At 40.4% G+C, this 20,456-nt stretch overlaps 1 protein-coding gene across 1 annotated transcript; it reads left to right on the top strand.

Moving 5' to 3' along the window:
* Window positions 1-330: 330 nt before the first annotated feature.
* On the top strand, window positions 331-20,456 carry CCNJL (cyclin J like; the record flags this gene model as incomplete). Its single annotated transcript, XM_080627261.1, has 5 exons — window positions 331-393; window positions 10,085-10,295; window positions 17,699-17,998; window positions 18,802-18,961; window positions 20,009-20,456. The coding sequence occupies 5 exons, from the start codon at window positions 331-333 to the stop codon at window positions 20,454-20,456; spliced, it is 1,182 nt and encodes a 393-aa protein (XP_080483387.1).

Raw genomic sequence — 20,456 nt, 5'->3', positions numbered from 1 at the left:
TAACGCAATTAACCTCCGAGCAGCACCGCTCTCCGAGGTGTGCACCCTGCGGCAGCGCTCCCGAAGCGTCGGGAGATGGTCCCCACCGCCGGTCCGGCCCCGGGGGAGGGTGGCTGGGGAGGCGCCCCGGACGTGGTGCATAAATCAAAGGGTTAAGCAGTCCTTAGTGCTGATAGTGGGGCGCGGGGCCGGCCGGGGGCTGGCGCGGCCGGTGCCTCGGGGAGGGCCGGCGGAAACGGCCGCGGGGCTTCGGGTGACTAGTCCGGTTTGTTCTCGTTCCCTGCAGAGCGGCCCCGTTTCTCTTCCAGACCTTTGGATGGAAAGAAAAGGATGGAGGAGCAGTGGTGGAAAGGGGAGCTGGCAGCGGACATCCATCACACCCTGAGGACGAAGGTTGGATCCCGCTTTGTTCCTTCCCCCCCTTCTCGCCCCACCGGCCCGTGGAGCAGGGCCCGGAGTGGCCCCGGCTGGGCTCGGGGTTGGCAGTTCCCCTTCGGCCACTCGCGGAGGGGCAAGTTTGCACTGAGCACATCCCTGTGCTCTGCTCGAGACCTTTTCAAAGCCAAACCTGTGAAAGCTGCTACCTAAAAATACCCGTCTACGACTTCCCTGTAGCGTTAACTTAGCGGAGGCGTTGATGACTGATTGCATTAAACCCTAAGAGGATGCTGCTGTTGACCCGTCAAAAATCAGCGTGTTGCGGGACTGGAGAAAGAGCGTTGCTTCTTTTCCAACGGATAAATGCTAAAGTTAGAATTATGAGGTAGGATCCTGCTCCTTGGCAGGCTGCAGAGGAGCTGAAAAAACAGCTATAGTGGGGTTTGTAGTGCCTTTTCAGGAAGTTATGTGTATCGTTTACGCATGGAGTAGAAAACCAGTAAAATGTCCTGCAATAATATTGCAGAATAGCCCGGCGGCTGTTCACTGAACCTATACGGGGAGCAGGTACAACCGAGCTGCTCGTTAGCTTCTCACGTTCCCTTCGGCAGGCTCTGAACTTCGGGGAAGCTCTGAAGTGCGGTTTTAGTGGGGTGACATGAGAGAGAGCCCTCGGCAAATATTGACTGCCTGTACTTAACACAGCTTTTAAGTTGCTAAAGTTATGGCTAGCAAAGTTATGCTTTGGACATTCTGTTCTCTTTACAGGCATCTAGTAATAAATTATGTCAAGTGAGTTAATTGTTGTTAGGTATCTGCGAGGCGCTTGGTTAGTTCTCACCTCCAGCTGAGGCAGGTCCTCCTCACCCTACAGGGAGGAATAACTGAGAATCGACTTGGCAGGGTGTTAAAAGAAGGGTGTGAGGAAGCTTTGATTATTTATTTGTTTTTCTGTACCCACTACCTTTTTATCAACTTTCATTCTTCAGCCTGCTTTCGGATGCATCTGACTCTAAATTGTAAAAACTTGTTCTTTATATATGGATACTAACCTAGGCCAGCTGAAATGACAAGAACTGTTTGAGTTCAAGGAACCCCCAAAAAGAGAGCTTTGCTTTTTCTGCTCTGAGGAAGTTTTACAGCTCTTTCTGCTTGGACAATTATAGTCCTAATTCTGCCTGTTTTGTAAGGATGACTTTTCTTTTTGAAGGAAGTACTACCTGAGAATCCAGACTGCAAGTATATCAAGCAAAAATAATCACAGCCCTTAAAGCTTCTTTGGTTCACTTCCTGTGATTTATCTTTTTCTTTTGCCAAAATTTGCTTTGTCAAGAATTTACTGTAGAGCATTATGGAGTTCCTCAAAAGGATCCTTCAACAAAGTTTCGGGAAGATAAGTAGTTTTGAGGTGCTGAAGTCAGTGTTGTGAGCATGGACCAGTTTTAGGGACAGCTGTAGCCATTACATAGAACAGAATACGCTTCAAGAGGCACCCCCACTAGAGCATTAGTGTGTTAGTGCATTACTAGTGTATGAGCATGTTAATGGAGTACAGAAGATTCAGGCAAAGGTACCCTCAAGCCTGAATGACTTTTCTGGTTTAAGACACTTGCTGAGGAGTCTTAGTCTGGAACAGTGTGTGTCTCTGGTGAAAATAAACAGGGGCAGTTTAAAATAATTTGTTTTAAATAACAAATATTTTCTGAAAACAACTGAAGGATCATTAAAAGCACTTTTTTTTTTTTTTCTTTTTCCTCAAAAAATAATTTAGGCACACCAATACAGAAGTAATGCCTACCATGAAACAGCCCACGTTTTATGTTAACAACTGGAGAAAGTGTTATGCCATCCCTCCCATTCCCCAGTTGGATTTAGGAATTCTTCTTAACCTCACTGAAAGTTGATGTCCTTTGTGACAGATGCTGTGTGCTGCATCTGATGCGTTATGTTCTGCATGAGAGCAGATACTGAATGTGTGTGCTATACCTGACTTCTCATTCAGGGAGGGCCGAAAGATGCTGTGAGGCTTTGTGACTTCTCAAAGGCTCTAGCTCAATGTGGAGGAAATTAATAGCCTCTGAATTGTCTGACTAGTAAAATATCTGTGCTGTGATTATTGGCATGTAGTGTTCAGCTTAGCAGGGTTGTATTGTGTTAGTTACTGAGTGTGCTGACCCAGTGGAATAAAATGCCTAAATTTCAATAGTGCTACATGCATCCTTAGGTTTTAAATGAAAGGTTAAATATTCCCCTGGATTAGGCCAGAGTATTAAACCTGACTGAGCCGAGAAGGAAAATAAAAATTGAAGCATATTCTGTGTGTTTGTACTTGAAGAGTCTAACACACCAAACAAAAAAACTGTGCTGTGTGTATGTGTTGGGATTTTCTGGTACTTAGCTACTTCTACAATGGCCCTGCATTACTGATATTGGAAAGGTACTGGTTGTGCTGGGTAGCTGACTTCCATGTCAAAAATCAGAGATCTCTCTGTATGGATGTGGGACTACTGCAACATCTGCCCAAACCTCTTCTGTCCACTTTAGTAGGGCAGAATATTCTGCAAGAGTGGAAAGCTGGGTGACAAGTCAGTGATGGGGTTTTTTGTTTGCTTATTGTTTAAAATTGAGGAAATACTTTGCTGTAGAAGGCAGTCTGAGTGTCCCAGAAATAAATTATGTGTATTTGCTATTCCTCCCTCATTTTTGTGCTTATGTTGGGCTGTTTCCTTCCAGGATATGTTCATTTCCTGCAATTAATGAGAATTGCTAATCTGCCTGCATTTCCCTTTTATTTATCTCTTGCATAGCTTCTCAGAGCACAGCCAAATTTTACAGGACTTGTTGCTTGTGAATTTAAAAGGTTAAAAATTGTAACTTGATCTTCTTAAAGGCAGTCCAAATTACTGTCTGCAGCTGCTTTCAGCCAGGTGAGGAGAACTGATCCTGTTTCTGCTGAAAGCAAACAGTTCTTTGCCATTAAGTGGTAGAAATGTATGAGTGATTTCCTCTAGGTGAATGCTTCTCCACAGCTATCTCCCACCTCCTCTTGATTTAAAAATCTTAATGAGGAAATGCTGTTTACCAGCATGATGCGTTTCATTCTATTTTGACATGCAACACTTCCCTTGGCTTTGTCTGGAGTGTCATTTTGGAGTGCAGTCTCTGAAGCAGGAGTGTAATCTATACAGGGTTTGTTGTGAGGGGCCCTTTTCTTCACTACTCTTAAGTAATGTCAGCATAAATGCATTTCTTGCAATTTTAGATCATCCTGTTAGTAGTGCAGGACCCTGTTATTAACTTTGTTCAGTAAAACACCACCTCTTCCCCTTCTCTCTGCATCCAGTGTATGTCCCTGTACTTTCTGTAGTTGTGCCAAAGCATCTGGTTTACTTAACTTACAGATAGTGTGAAGGTCTTGATATAACAAAGTACTGTGTTATCTTTTAGCCTCTGAAGTCCACTCTTTTCCTTGTTATTTTAAAAAATGGTCACCCCTTTAATGCTTCATTAAATGGTAAATTTGACATAGTCAGATCTGTCTGACACAGCCTGAACTGCAGATTGGTGCAGACTAGCCAGTCTGAGCAGAGGGAAGGTATTAGGGTGTTGTACAGGTGTTGTTTCTGGGTTTTCTTTTTAAAACAAGATCTAGATGAGGACCTGTGGACATGCAAAGGTTTTGTGCTCTTTTCCATTTCATTTAATAGGATAAAACATTAACCTTGCATTATGATGCACCTTTCCAGTTTTAATCAGCTGTAAAAGAAAGTAGGTGTAAAAGGCATTGAGGTGTATTAATAGCAGGATTTTTTAATCCAAGACTGCAACAAAAGCATAATCTGTTCACTTAACAGAAAACACACACAAAACCCCCTAGCTTTTGAAAATCAGTAACAATAGCATTACTGGTTGCTTGCTGTAATTTGCTTATGTCATAGATGGCAGCATGTGCATGAAGCTGAAAGGAACAGGTGTCCTAATAAAGTACATGGTTATTCATGATCTCTCTTCTTTTTTCCTTAAAGTTGGAATTTCAATTTTCACACTCCTGTCTCTGATCCTTCTCAGACTAGCTGCTTGTGAATACTTTGAAGTGTGTAAGAAGGACTTAATGAAATGCTTGATAAAATACCACAGTGGAACATGTTGAAATAATTGATTTTCAAGCACAATACTAGTTCAGCTTCCCTGCAAATTTCAACTGCCTGGGATTGTTGCAAGGATGCTGAAGGGTGGAATGGATTCAAGCCCAAGAAGTTTTCATGTACAGTTGAAATAGTGTCTTGGTTTGCACCAGGGTTTTTGTGTGACATCTCAGTAGTACTCCTGAAGCATAAGTGTCTATGCTAAGTTCAGAATTTGAGGAAAAGCTAAATGCATCAGCTGTACTCTACCATCAGACTGTTCACAAACACACTAACTTTTAATCTTTTTGACCAATTAATTAAACTGCAGTCAGCTAAGCATGGAAGCACTCACCAGCAAGTTTCCTATGTGTGATTTTGTTACTGGAAGGCACAGTGCTGCAGTCTGGATTAGTTCTGGAGGGGGGGAAGAGAGAACAGCATGACGTTAGAAGCAGAATTAAATTGGTTGCATGTTACCTACCTACTGCAAAAAAGCATGCCGAGTGCTTTCAATTTTCAAGCTCCTGCATAAAAAAAATAGTATAAATTTTTCTTTGTATGTCACCTTCTTGGCTGCATAAATAATGCATTAGAGGAGGTAGCTTTTAGTGGTTTCTTATGTGTTGTGCAACAGTTGTATCCAAGAGGTCAGTTTGGCACCTTTCTCCCACAGCTGGAAAGCTGTTTGCTTAGAACACAGAGCAGGAAGGAGTTTTTCTCTTTCAAAGAACAACTGTTAATAGCCTGCTAGATAAGCTTTCCCTTTATTTTTCATCTACAGGCATTTCTTTTTCCTGTTCTAATGCCAACAACTTTGCAGTATCTGTTATTCTTGCTATAGGAATTTTTCAGAATCTGGTGGAGGTCATGTACAGGCTGTTTTTTCCAGAACATGCAACATACAGAGAGCTAAATGACTGCTGAAGTTACCATGGTTTTTCCTACTTTTCTGACTTAAATACTTGGTAAGGGCACTTTTAAATTTGAGTGCCTTATACTGACACCACACAAGTAGTGTCTTGGTTTTATACACTTTTCCTCTGGATCAATAAGAATCATGGAGAACTTGTTGAAACTTCAGTTACACTTCATTGGGTGTCTTTTTCATCAGGTGGAATTATTTTTTGAGATTTTGGCTTGGGATCAGTGGTGAACATTTGTGAGCTGTGGTAGCAGGGGCTATCTGCTGGATTCTGATGAGGTATCCAGAAACAGAAGTAGATTATAAGATCTAATAATTAGAGAAGTATAAAGTAAATGAAGCTTGTGTCTGTGGAGGGAGTATTGCAACAGTTATTTCTAGATGAATAGGCTTTACTGTTACTGAGGAGCTTTGGCTTAAGTGCTTTGTTTTGCTCCAGAAAGGCTAAGGTAATTTACCTGGCTGTCCACAGAGGATACAGTTCTCTGGAGATTGGCTGTGCATCAGCTGGTACCCTGCAGCTGGGACTGCTGATGCTGGGAGAGGGAGGAGAGCAGTGAGGAGAACCAGAGCTGTTGCAGGAGTCAGGAGATGCTGCATGTTTGACCTGTGGCACAGAACAGACCCCAGCTGAAGTCCAAGTGCTCTGGTAGAAAACTACATGGTAGAAAACCAGATTTAGTTATCAGCTCCCTGAATTTCAGAACCTGAGGCATATTTGTTACTGCGTTTACTTTTACTTGGCAAAAAGCCTGTGAGTCGCTCTAAGACACTTGATGAATTCCACTTTTGTTCAGAGCACTGATCGTTATTAGTGAGCCTTATTACCATAATGTCACATCACTTGCTAACTTTCTACTGCTAACTTTTTTTCTCCTCACTGCTTGTCAGTTCATTCTTGGTTACCAGTGGGAGAACAGTTTTACTGAAAATAAATTGGACAGAGAAAAATGTACGCATGGAATTTCTTGCCGTATTGAACACCGGGCCACCTCATGTGGAACTCAGATGAAGTTTAGTGCTGGGTAGACTGGCCTGTGTCAGGTGCTGCTTTCAAGGAGCTGGAGGAAGTGATCCTGTTTTCTTCCTCTCCACTTCAATCGCTGTTCGGCTCATTTAGATTAAATTGCCAGTGAAAGCCTTACCTTCCTGTGGTTGCTCAAAAGCTTTCTTTACTCTTGTTTAGTCTTGTTGCTTAGTGCCTCCTTTAGGGATGGGTTCTGAAGTGCTTTTGCTCAGTCCAGTTATAAGGCCATCCAGACCAGATGAAATCGTGTCTCCTGAGCTCAGGTAATTGATTGTGCCAGCTGAAGTGGTCAGGTTACTGGTGGTGAGGTGTCTCTGCAGAGATTGAATGGCTAATGTCTGGAGCCTGTCTGGCTTTCAGATGTGATTGCTGAGGAAGATTTGTCCACTACACCACTTAAAAATGTTTACACTGACTCCCTTCTTTTGGAAGACCAGGTCTTGAAGCTGGTAGGAGGTGACAGCTTAAAATTTGTCTTCACCTTAACACTGTTTCTCAGTCCAAGCCTTACTTTTCAGGTTTTAAGTGGTGATCCCTTTAAATGCTGTGGTCTGACTTTCTGGAGGCTTTTTATGGAGAGACACTGATCAATAGATTGAGCAAAGCTGGCCAAGTAATTTCCAAGACACCTGTGCAGCTGCTTTTAGCATTTCAATGTGGTAATTGCTCAGTAGCCCAAAGCAAAGTTGCTGAAGTAGATGCAGATAAACAGGTCAATGATAAGCAGAAGCAGCACATGAAAGGGCAATTCCAGCAGACAATCGGACTTGGTCTTTCCTGGAGATAGTGGCAAAAAATAAGTAATTGAAACGATTTATTCTTGCTCTCCAGAAGTTAATTCGTTTTTTCCCCTTAAGAGTTGTGTTTGCTGATTCTGCATCACTGTCCCCAAAGCAGCAAAGGCATTTTTTAATTCAAAGGAATAATTATTTTCTTGATGAGTTTATGCTAAAGAATCCTAAGTAAGGGGGGTGATGGAAGGAGGTACATACTCACAGCAGTGCTGATAACTGTAAGCCTGATGTTCAGTTCTTGCATTGTTAAACTATTCATTACTTGCTTGCCTTTAAAAGAAAATCTCACCATTTAAGACTGCTCTGTCAAAGCCACCCCTATTAAATCACTTCCTAGCTGCTTCATGCTATGTGGTGCAGAGCAAGGCTGTTGCCTATACACAGATAATTACCCTTGATGAATTAATACCTGTGAACTTGATCTTGTAAGAAACCACAGCACATGGTTCTGTTCCTCTAAACAGTAATCCTGAAGTTGAACCTTGTCTGTGCTGTCAGGTCTCATTATACTGAAGCCCGTGTGCATGTTCTTGATGAATAAAATGGAAATGCCTTTCACTTGTGCCCTTTGCTAGTAACAGATTGTCAAAAATACCATAAAAATAAAAAAAGCAGATGTATTACAGGGGGGTAAATGTCTGATAAACCAGTAACAGAATAATCCTATTGGCTTAAATCCGGTGCTTTGACTGGTCTTTGAATTTTCTGGTGCAGCGGGCTGAGGAGGGGTATTTCTTGCTTCTGAGCATCAGAAGTTTGGATGCAAAACTCTGGATCTCTGCTTTAATTTTGAGCCTCTAATGCTCACCCATTGAACCGTAACATTTAGACATCTCAGAATTTTTGACTACATGTATAACTGGGGTTACTGGTTATGTTTTTTTACAGTATAAAAATCAAATATCACAATAAATATGTATGCTGACCTCAGTGTATGGCAGAATTTTGCTGGGAGACTTAGCTGTTGAAACAGGAAAATCTTCTCAGAAAATAAAACTTGAAGCTCCTATCAGTCACCTAGAAGAACAAAATATGTCAGAGGTAGGATTGCCACCTGATCTTATGATAGCTTGGGCTTTGTATAGACATAGTTAAAAACAGTGCAGCTATTAACTGATGTAAGCACTGTAAACACTGAGCTTTAAACCGTTTCTGCCAAAACATTTGTTATTGGTATGCTATGAATTCCTGCTCTGAACCTGTATATGTCACTTGCACTGATGGATTGAAATCTCTGTACATAAAGCAACTGAAAAATCAAATTTATGGGTGTTTTCTGGGTATAAACCAATGGGGGGGAACATGTCCCATTGTCTCCCTGCTTTATAAATTGTTACTGGTGGGTAATTTCTTTCTAATCCCCCAGAGCATGCTGTCCCAGGTTTCAAAGGGCTGTTTGCCTGTCCACAGCATGTGGCTGTTCAGTCAGAAATGTGTTTTTCACTGACTTTCTTTAAAAAGGCCTGGGAAGCAATCATCCGGAACAGCACTCAGCTTGCCGTCTTTGTGAGCTGCTTCTCGTTTGGGAGCCTCCCTGGTTTCCAGTTGTGTGCCCCTCTGAGTCTGATTGTGTAGCTATTTTTCCCTGATAAGTTAAACCTCCTTGTGGAATGTCTCCTTCCAGGGGATGAAAGGAGCGTGGGCAGCCACCATGCCAGATGTGCAAGGTGCTGCCTCTTACTTCTGTATTGGCGTAGCCAGTGCAGATACTTCTTCCTAGCACTTGATTAAAAAAATACCTGATTTATGTAGTAGAATTAACTGCTATGTACAGCTTTGTATTCCATTACAAACCACTTTTATCCTGCTGCATTGTACTACTTCTGATTTACTTTCAAATATAGGTAATACAAAAATTATGTATTACCTTGATAAATTACTGAGATACACACATTGCTGAAAGGGTATTTTTCTAATCCATGCCTACCAACATGGTGTTCAGCCCATTTTAATTCAAGTCTGGCCATGGTAACTGCATTAGGATATGACCATGTCTAAAGAGAGAAAGTGTGAACGTCTAAGTGGTTTTAGCTTGTTGCAGGTATTCTCAAGCAACTTCACTGCCACCCTTAAGCTACCCTTTGCATAGTGGCTACAAATCTGTGTGTAAAAACACTCGCAGGTGAAGATCTAGCATAGGTAGACCATAAACTTACGTAATTCTCCCTTGGAAATGAAAATTCATATATCGTATATGAAATACAGTCTCAGTTCAATAATTAGTGCTTTAAATGCTGAAATAGGTTACTACAGAAAATACTGGAACTTGCTATAACTATGAAAGTCTAATCCTTCTCCCATTTTGTTTATTGTTGTTGCTTGCTGCAGCCACATACCATGTGAAATTCTTAAATATTTGTTAGATGTGATTTATTCTAAAGACCTACGCATTGGGTTTTTTTTTGACACCAGATGTAGTAACTTGGGCAGCTGAGGAGCGGGCAGTATCAGGGAAACTTATCTTGCCCTTCTTGCTTAATGAGACTCTTAAAACTCTATGTAACAACCTAATTCGGGTGAACAAAGTTAAAAAGGAACCCTTTAAGATGACCAGGAAGTTTGGTGTTCTGTAGAAAGCAACAGCAAGTTGTTCCTGGGTCAAACTAGTGTTTGACCATGTGATTAATGCTGGTGAGGAAAGTGTGTGGATGACCAGAGTATTAGAAGTTAACCGACTGTCAAAACTTGCAGTAATCCAGCCCTGATTTCTGTGTCAATCAGTGCTGTAACTGCTAAGCATTTGCCATAGTAGGTGGTGGGTGTTGGTCTGGAATTCCAGACACTGAAATGCTTTCTGTTTCAGTACCTTTCTTTCTATTTTTTTTTTTCGCTACAGGAACTTAAATTGCCTGTGTACAAGGCTCGTTCACCACAGATTGGGATGCGCCGATACTTCATTGATGTCTTGACTGTGCTCAGCAACCATTGCAACCTCTGCCCTACAGCCCGGCATCTCGCTATCTATCTACTGGACCTCTTCATGGATCGCTATGATGTGACTGCCAAGCAACTGTACATCATTTCATTTGCCTGTCTTCTCCTAGCAAGTAAGTTGGCTGCTGTCTATTAAGGCTTTTTCTTCTGAGCAGATGGTTGTTTTCCTTATATATCATGTACTGTTTTCTCTGTGTTAACAGCTTTCACCTACTTAGGGTAAAGCCTAATGAAGTCCAAATCAAGGTGTAAAGCAGTCTGTTAATAAGCTTGGCTCAATTGCATAACTTGCACTACACATCTATATTCAAGGATTTTAACAGAAGCAAAAAAGCTTTCAAGACTTTCATTATGTAAATAACTGAAGTAAAATGCAACTTTAGGCCATCTCTATGCAACTGTGAAGGAAAAGGAAGTTCACAAACTGCCCTATGATAATACTAGAGGGAAATGTTTTGTAACTTCTGCCTGTTGGGTGTGAGGGGGAAGGCAGTATGCTTAAAAGAGCAAGAGTATGTCTAGTGAACTAAAGAGTGTGAGAGTCTTTCTAAAACTAATGCAATGCAGTGCATGTATACATCTTGATCTGGAATCAAATCATCCCTTACAGGAAGGGGAAAAGATCAACTACTGTAAAGGCAGCTTTTCTACCAACTTGTAGACAACAAAACATTGACAGTTGAACCAAAGCAGCTTTGCACAAAATTAACGCCTCATTAACTTGTATAGGTAAGGTTTAAAATGCTAGTAGGGCTCAGTTTGGAGACTTCTGGGAGCATAGTAAGCTCTGTTCTCACTGTCTGGGCCATCCTAATGTGCAATAAGGATATTTTTTGGTACGTGTAGTTCAAAGTGATGCGAGTCAAGAAAAGCCACTCTACAGTAAGTGGGAGTTCCTGTGGTTAGTTTTAGTTTCAAAATTATATCAAATGACAGAAAACTTGTACTATGTACTCTTTTTTTTTTTTTTTTTTTTTTTTTTATGTTTTGGAGTAAAAGATTCGGTGTAAATCAGAAGTACCAACCTGAAGTCACCTTAAAAGTGCTTGCTGTAGCAAAGAAGAGTGAAACTAGTTCCTTGCCTGTTACTGCAAGTGCAGTAATTAGAACTTCCTGCAAAACATTACTGTAGGAAGTGGCATGGTTTTTCAGCAGAGGATTGCAACAAAAGTGCTCTTCAGGCTGTGTTGCAAGATACTTGTACTCCTGAAAAAAAATACACCTTTACCGTAGAGAGCGAAAAAACCCCCAATAATAGTTGTGGTGTATACATCGTATCAAAATGACTGTTTAATACAGACTGTCTTTGAGTCATTGCTATAAACATGTTTTAAGAAACTCTGGGTTTCTTCCTGATTGCTTCCTTAGAAAAAAACAGGGCATTAAGGTTAGTGTGCAGGCCACAAGCAAGATGAGGTGTAGTTAGAGGCAAGATTACTTATTCCCACTAATTACTGTAAGTGTGGGTTGTTTTGGGAGTCGGAGGGGCATAATAGAGAAGCTTTTAGACACAACTTTTGAAATAGAAGCAGCAAACTTCTAAACTAAAAGCAAGTTGAAGATTCTTAAGTTTAGAAATTGTTGTAAACTTGTGTTTTGCTTTGAAGCTTGTTGCTTCTATTCTGGATCTAAAGGATCTCAAAACCTCATCACTTTACCTACAGACATTGCCATCACCTATTTTTGATAGCATACAGCAGCAGTGCTGTCATGATGGAGAATGTAGTATTCTGCTATATGTCTAGTATTCAGAATGCTAGTATTCTGTTAGCTGGGCTAATTTCTAATTTTTCCCATTTTGACTGGGTCAGCAGTTTCCCCAGCCAGGGAAACTGGATGATGATAGTGTTTCCCACTTTGGTAATAATTGGGAGGGATTGAGAAGTTAATACTGTTGCAAACAAATTGCACTAGCAGCCAAGTAATGTTCAGCCTGGACTTGCTGCAGTTGAGAGGAATGTGGGTGTGTGTACTTCGTATCATCCAGTTGTTCACTAGCCAGAAGATGTATGTTTCTTTGCAATGCATGCACACTGTAATAATAGAAGGCTTCTGGCAATTCCTTCCAGATAGTTTAGCTCCTCAGAACAGCTATAAAAGCTTTGAAGTTTACTAATGTCATCAGTGGTTTTTATTTCCTCTGAATCAGTTCTGAAAAAGAACAGTAAAAGTTGTTCACAGTGAACTAAGTGCTATTGGGGGAGGGAAGTAAAAGTTGCTAGAAAAATTGATGTCACGGTTACTTTAGGAATTGATTTTGAATAGCCCATCTCTTTCACTTGAACTAAGGGAAACTTTATGATCTAAATTGGAATCATAAACTGAACATGTTTTTGTAACACAGAAAGACCTGTCCACATGGATGTTTTGGCTAGGTACATGACTAGATACAGAGGACCTACTTTTGAGGTCAAGCTGTGGTAATATGAGAGGTTGTAGGTTCCTGCTGCTGCAAGATCATTAGTGAAGTCCAGTGATTTTAATTGTTCAAAAGGAGAGATGCTGGCTTTTGGTGAAAAGTAATGCTGGACAGCTGGGACTGGTGGTCTTCAGCCAAGCCAGCTGGATCTTGAGCCAGGATAGTTACCAGTACACCTGCACAGTAGCCAGGACGCTGCCTCTGCATCAGGCTATGGATAGATGCTTCTATAATTGACTAAAAATGTTACTACTTTCCTTTTGCCCCAGAGTACCCCAGTCCTTTTAGTAAGCTCTGATTTATTTTTTCCAGACAAAATCAGCTGTCTGATGCTGTCAATAGGTGGATTGATCTAGTTTAGCTAACACTTTGAAGGGAATTGAGGAACTTTCAGTTTGCCTCACCTGGCAGCTCAGAAGGCAGCTCTTTGTAGAGAGGCACTGCTGAGCAGCAGCAGGTTGTAAAGTTCTAAACTGCATCTTCATTGGGCAATTTATTACAGAAAATGATAGTGATATTAAGGTGCTCTAGCCCTAAGTGTCCTGTTAGAAAAAGGGATTGTGTAAAGATAGCCCATCTGCTTTAGTGCTGCTTGACTCAAATTGCCTGCCGAAAGCTGTGCAAACCAGCTGCCCCAGAGTAGATGAGATGCACTGACACAATCCATTCAGATGGCCCAGCTGCAAGAGCAGTAAACTCTGGGGAGAAAGCAAGCACCTGGACAGTAAGTCTTAAACCACTGCAATTGTTTTTTCTGTGAGTTTTCTAACTGTACTATACAGGCACTGTACTGTTATTGTGTATCAGTATCGTTAATGCAGTGCAGCTTTTGCTTGTTGCTGTAAAATCCTAGCTGGGTCTTAAAACCTGTTCCTTTCTTCCCTGAAGAGCTAACCCCCTTCAGCAGCAGGTGCTTCAGTACCTGATAAAAGCAAGGTCTCAGCCATTCATTGGCATTGAATGTTCCAGCAATTTTAGTTCTTATGGCCCCTCTTCCTCAAAAGGGTTCTGCTGCTATGGAGACATGAAAACAATGTTTAAATGTGAGTACTGATTTGAGCAAAGCTGGTTTTACTGCTCAGCACAACCAGTGCTGCATTGCCTCACGAGTACTTGGTTATTTCTTATGGTTTTCCTGGCTTTATTTTGCCCAGCTCCTTAGTCTGCTGGTGGATTCTCAGCAGCTGAATTAACACAGGACAGTAAAAGCAATTAAAGCAAGAAAATATCTCTGTGCTAAATGGGCTCAGTTTAGGGCATGGGTAATCCTTTATTGCCTAATTCCTCATTGACTATATGGAGCTCTTGTCAGACATCAGGCAGTTTTCCTGTTTGACTGTGTTTTCTCATCCATTCTCTATTGTCCCATTTTCCTAAGCAGGTAACTGTTCTGACAAAGACAGCTGAGCTACTTCTTTTCAATAAAAGATAATAGTGGGTGTCAGTACTGGATATAGATTAGTGTAAAACTTAGTCTGTACTCTTAATTATTGTTTTTATTTCCCTGTTCATGTAACGTGTACACAATATTTTCTTCAGTAATTAAATTTTACTGTAGTAAGGCATTAAAAACTCGGTTGCCTTGAGATAAGTGGTATACTAGGTACTAACAGATGAAAGATGCTGCAGAAAAAAGGAATTAAGCAGACTGTCTCTAAAATAGCCTGTCTCTTTATTGCCTTGCTTAGAGGGCATTTAGAAGCTGTGTTTGTGTCTGGATGCAGCCTGGGAGAGAGTCTCAGAAGTTTGTTTTACCACCTTCTGGAACAGTGTAGGAATAAAGAAAAGTAGGCCTTTAGCTGTGTAAGCAGCCACAGGTCTTTTCTTCATGCTGGGCTAGATGGGCTTGACTGGTTCATCTTTCTTTTGGATTGATTTTAATTGTGTATGGGACAAAACGTACTTACACTTTAGTGACTCTTTAATTTGGCAGCCCTCTTTGTTCATTGGTCTCCTCAAGGACTCTGAAAATGTAATAAAACAAATTGCCTTCATGTTCTGGCTTTGTTTTGCTGCCCATGCAAAACCCCAGGAAGATCATCTACCCAACCACTAGCGATCAGTCTGAACTGCTGCTGTGTAGCAAGATTTACATTGTGACTGCTCCATCCACTTGCCTGTTGCAGTGGATGAAACAGTTCTTCAGGGTACATTTGATAGGAGTGGTGCTTCTCTGAGACCTTTATTTTTTCCTAGAGAAAAGCTGGCATGGAGGCTGTTCTGATAATGTGACAAATGTGCTAATGAAATGTACTTCTTTATAATTTCAGCGATGTCCCCTTGACAACGGGACTTGCTCTGGCTTTCATTCATCAAAACAGAAGTGTGAATTTGTAACACAGAAAGCACTCACTTTTTTTATGCTGGGGAGCATCTGATTGTCGAATTAGGAGTGGGACAGAACATGATCTAAAGTAACTTGGAAATACCTTGTTATCATTAACCACAGTGGTATTACACACATTAAAAATGTTCCATTCTGTCTCCATTTATTTAGATTTTTACAAAAAAGTTGCTCATAAATCTAAACTTATGTTACAGGTTCATCTTATTTTATTTATCCTATTGACCTCAGTAAGTTTCCTTGTATAAAAATTTGCAGCATCCATATATTTCTTAAATTAAGCATTGCTTTAAAGGCCTACAATTGTTACCTCAAAGCAAAACTTTTTGAGGTAACAATAGTGACAACTAAATGGTTTTATCAGTAACCAAACCCCAGAACACAAGAGCAAACTTTTGAGGTGTCTATGGTGGCATTTCAAAAGCATGCAAATGACTTCAAAGGACAGACTCCAGGTGATAATATAGGTGAAACAGCTTTGGTTTTCTTTCCTAAGTGTGATGTTGATTAAACAAGTCAGTGTTATTTGTTTGATCAATATTAAACTTGCAACTGTCTTGGCTAAGCCTTTAATACTCTTGCAGCAATTGTGTTGGAGGTCCTGGTTCTCTCAGCATAAATACGCTGTACATAGAACTTCAGTTTCTACTGCAACTGAAGGAACAAAAGTAGGAATGGTATATTCTGATATCCTTAAATTAGGGAAACTGGGGAACTGGAAAAGATCACACTGCATTTTAAAAACCATCTTAAACTTGCTCATGGCCAGCTTGCCTCTGACCTCTTTGGTCTGATGGCATGAACAAACTTTTGCTATCTTCTCTAGATTTCAATTCAAAATAGGTGAGGAAGTGGTTTGATGAACTTGGAAGCAAAGTGTTTTAGATCAAGGTGGAAAGTTAAAAGTAAGAATTTTCCAGTCAATAGCTTTGTCTTTTGTTAGTATGATACCTTCCCAACACTATTGTGCTGCCCTCCAGACTATAGTTTGACCTTTTGAAACTTCCAAAATTGAGTGGGAAGAAAGGAGCTTACAGAACTTACAGGAGTCAGAATGACAGATCCTGTCTATAGTTCTCTGGGCATGCAGTGATTTCTCCTACTTCCACTAGCATACTCATTAAATTTCTGTATCAGGCTGACATCACCTGGCGGGAATGGGGAGAACAAAGGGTTAACTTTTCTCTCAAATTTAGTTTTTCTTAAACAGTTCTAAGTTCAGGTAACCAGGAGATTGATGAACACATGAACACGTATACAGACTCCTGAATTTCGAGGGCTCTTTCACTGACAGTATGCCCATAACCCTTTTGTACTTAATATGATGGATGAGTTTTGTTTTTCATTGCTATTGTTCTGCTCTTTTATGGTGAGGTGCTGCCATATTACACTTTTAATGTATTTCATATCTGCTTTTGAATGTGTTAAAAAGACATTCAAGCTGCTAGGAGTACAGAAAATGGTCAGTTTTAATACACTGGAAACACTTTGGATGGAATTGCTGTCTCAAACAGTTAGGAATATCTTTTAAAATAATTTTCTAGTGCAATATTCAGTCACTTTTAGATTTGACAAGGCACTGAAGCCATATGACATGCCAATATCTTGTCACTTGGTCTATGTTGGTAAAGGAGCACTCTTACAGAGGCAGCAAAAGGACAACTGAAACAAGAATCAATTGTGGAATATATGCCCTCAAGAACAAAAAGGAAAAGTAACTACAGAGTACTCTGAGGCAGCTATGGGTTTGGGTTTTGCAGCAGGGATGTTCTTTAAGGTGCAGTGGAAACTTATTACTGGTGGTTGATAGTTGCTAGCTCTTGAACAAGGAGTGTTTGGTAGATAGGTCTTTTTCAGCTTGGTAAAGTAACAGTGTGAATTTAAGAAGATTTAATTGTTTTAAGTTTGTAGCAAAGTAACACTGTTGCTGTATTTCTCATAGCAAATTTGATTCCCAGGACTCGATCTATTGGATGCTTTTTATGAAAGGAGGATGCTTTTTATGAAACAGAGCGAGATCCTGGTTTTCTGTACAAAATGACTGCACTTTGTACTTACTGCTGAAAATTGAGTCATTCTAGAGACTACTGCTGTTCCAGTAGGCTGGTAAATACAGTTTAGAGGAAGGTGGAGCTTTGCTCAGCTGTCTTGACTGAAAATGTATGCTCTCTCTCCTAACCCTGTAGGAATTATTTATGTTAATCACTTGGTTACAGTGTACTTCTCCTAGCCATTCAGTGACCTTAGTTAATGAGGCCCCCCAAGACAGGAAGGAACAAAGAGAAATTCTGAAGCAGCAAGGGCAAAGGTGGTGTTGCTGAGGGGTTTTTAATGTCTTCCTTCTTGTAGCATGTGTGTTTAGATTTTATACCCAAATGAGCTTTTTTTCCTTTCAATATTAGATCTTCCTTTGCTGTATTTTCCCCATGCTGCTTGCTTTCTACACACTTGACTGAATACCCCTCAGCAGATTGCTTCCAGTTATTGTCAGCAAAACTATCTGTAATCCTAATGTGTTTATAATCCTGGGTTTGTCATTGATAGTATACTAACAATTAAAAACAAAACTGTAAAAAGGATATTAGGAATACATTGGCTAGTCTGTTGCCTTTCTTGTGTCACTGTACTTTCTCACCATTCTTTAAAAAGCACCTTTTATCATTAGACTTTCTGGGTTTGGGAGTGTTCTTTATTGGCTTTTGGACACTCAATCATAATGATAAACCTTACCTGAAAACAATCTCTTCTGGCAGGTAAATTTGAAGAAAAAGAAGATAAAGTTCCAAAGTTGGAGCTCTTAAATAACCTGGCGAGCATGTGCAAAGTGAATGTGGTATTAAACAAACAAGATTTGCTTACAATAGAAATACTGCTTTTGGAAAACTTCAACTGGAACCTCTGTATGCCAACACCAGCACACTACATTGACTACTACCTCTATGTGTCTGTTGGAGAGAATGACCTTCACAATGGCTGGCCCATCACCTCACCAACCAAAGTCAAAGACTTTCTGGAAAAATACGCGTATTATTTCCTTGATTTCTCAGTGCAAGGTAGGAGGATTAGTTTTGTGCTAGAATGATCTTCCATTAGGCAAAAGTCTGAAGAGATAAAGGCTTTAAAACTTGTCAAAATGTGGATTGCACAAAGTTATCTGTGCAAAATGGTTTCTCTTTGCAGTTATTTCAGAGGGCAAATGGGAGGTGACCCTTGTTTGTGTGCAAGTCTCTTGTCTCTTCAGAAATCTCTAGGTGGGATCAGCTTTTTCCTTCAGCTTAGAACATGAATTGGTGAGGCTCTCAGAAATGGGGTCCAAGTTTAGGTGTGCCACAGACTGTGAACTACTGTCAGTTGCAGATGCGATACGCAGTTCAACATATGAATCTTTTTAAATTATATTTTTTACAGGATCCTGTGCTGCAAGACCTATTTAGAACAAGGGGGCTTTTAATGATTTCATTTGTAGCATCACTCCCAATATCTGCCCACGTGAGAGGAGTGAACTACAGCATATCCTCATAGGCTGGCTTCAACACTAATATTAATGTGTGGAACTGCCAGTACCAAACTGTGGTTCAGCTGAGACTGGTCTACAGATTTCAGCATAGTCTATTTTGTGGCCTTTTCTGAAATAAAACTTATTGAAGCCTTGGTAATAGTTATGAACAAGTAGTACAGAGATCTTCAGGAAAGCTTCATCCAGTTTTGAGAGACTTTTTTTCTAGTCATGAGTTAATACTTTGAGATGTGTGGAACAAAGTTGTGGATGTAATTGTGTCCTGTTTTGCCATGTACACTGGGTTCACTGCAGTGATGAGCAGGAGCATAATTCTTGGTTTTGGTTTTTCTTTTGTAGATCCCACTTTCCTCCATTTTCGTCCATCTCTGATTGCTGCAGCTTGTGTGTGTGCCTCACGTATCTGTATGCAGGTTTCTCCTGCCTGGACAACACAGCTTGAATTGTTAACATGCTATTCCTTGGAACATCTTGCCCAGTGCATTGAGATGATGCTCATGTAAGAAAGAAACAAAACCTGTTTGTGCTTTTAAGAAGATGTTAAGATGCTTTTTTATTTTTATTTTCTTTAAGTAATTGTTTGGCTTAGAATTAAGGTAGTACAGTATTACATTGGTAATCTCCATCTTCAGTTTGGGGAGAGGAATAAAAGATTAAAAATCAGGTCACTTTTACCAAATACTGTATTTTAACAATAATTGCAGTACAGAACAGTGCGCACAATTTAGTGTTCATTATGTTTTCTTCTCCTAGTTCTTTATGTGGTTGGATGGAAGGTTGTAGAGATGGTTGATGAGAGATTTTTTTTTTTTTTTCCCTTTGTTTTCTTATTGTACCCACAATACACCTGCTGCAGAGACACACCAGTGTATCTCCAACAAAACAGTAGGGAGACATTTCAGAACCATTCTTTGTTTTTTCTCTAGTAAAGGACATGACTGTGATGCATCAATACTGGGCTGGTATGTGAGCACATACAGTCTTAATCATTCTATTTAGCTTTTAAAATTTTCTATTTAGGTTGGGAGTGATGGTGGACCTTGTGACTTCTTACTAAAAGCAGGGCCAACTGAATTTAAATCAGACAGCTTGGGATGTTGGTCTAGTCAAATTTTGACTGTTTCCAAGGACAGAGACTTCCTAACCTCTCAGGGCAACTTGTTGCAGTGCATCATCTTTCTTGTGATAACCACAAGTGTGAAAATGTTTCTTTCTAATATCTAATAGGAATTTGCATTGTTCCTTTATAGATATGCACTTTAATACTCTGTAAATTCTATTTCAAATTTCTCTGTGTTGTGGACTTAAGATTCCAAGACAACCATTCCATCAGTAAAAACATACTTGTGATGCAAAATAATCCATAGACCTATTGTGTGTGAAGATTGCAGTAGGATAATTAGAAATTAATTGTGAAAGCAACTAGGGTTACAATATACACCTAGGGCAAAAAAGCTGATAATGTAGCCTAACTGGTGAACACTTTGGGATATATTCAGCCCCTATGAAGTTCTTTTTAATAAATCCTACTTATAATTTGTTTCAGATATTATGAGAATGACATCAATGAAGCCAGTAACATAAAAAAGCAAGTAACAACTCAACATCAAGAACAGGAAGCAGTGGGAAATCTGAGTTATGAAGCTACTACTCAAGTTCTCTTCCAGCAATATAGTTACCACCCTTTAACACAGCATTCAGCTACACTTTCCCATTTCCAGTGGCCTGTACAAGATCTGTGCTCAGCTTATCGTGAATCTCTACAGCAGGCCCACAGGCCCAGTGGTCTGCTTGCTAGGAGCACTGACAGCTCCCTGCGCTCCTACACAGCTCTTCAGGCCAGTCTTCAGCCATCTGCCCAGGCTCTGCCCATCCAGACACCTTTTGCCGTGCAGGTAGCATTTGGAACAGAGAGCAGACACTGCATTTCCATGGTTTGTGGCAGTAGTTACTTCAGTGATAATCATTCATATGCAGCTGGGTGTTTTGACTGA

The sequence above is a fragment of the Psittacula echo genome (assembly GCF_963264785.1).
Source record: "Psittacula echo genome assembly, chromosome: 11".
Lineage (NCBI taxonomy): Eukaryota > Metazoa > Chordata > Aves > Psittaciformes > Psittacidae > Psittacula > Psittacula echo.
The sequence above is the reverse complement of the archived record's forward strand: the minus strand, read 5'-3'. Positions and strand labels throughout refer to the sequence as shown.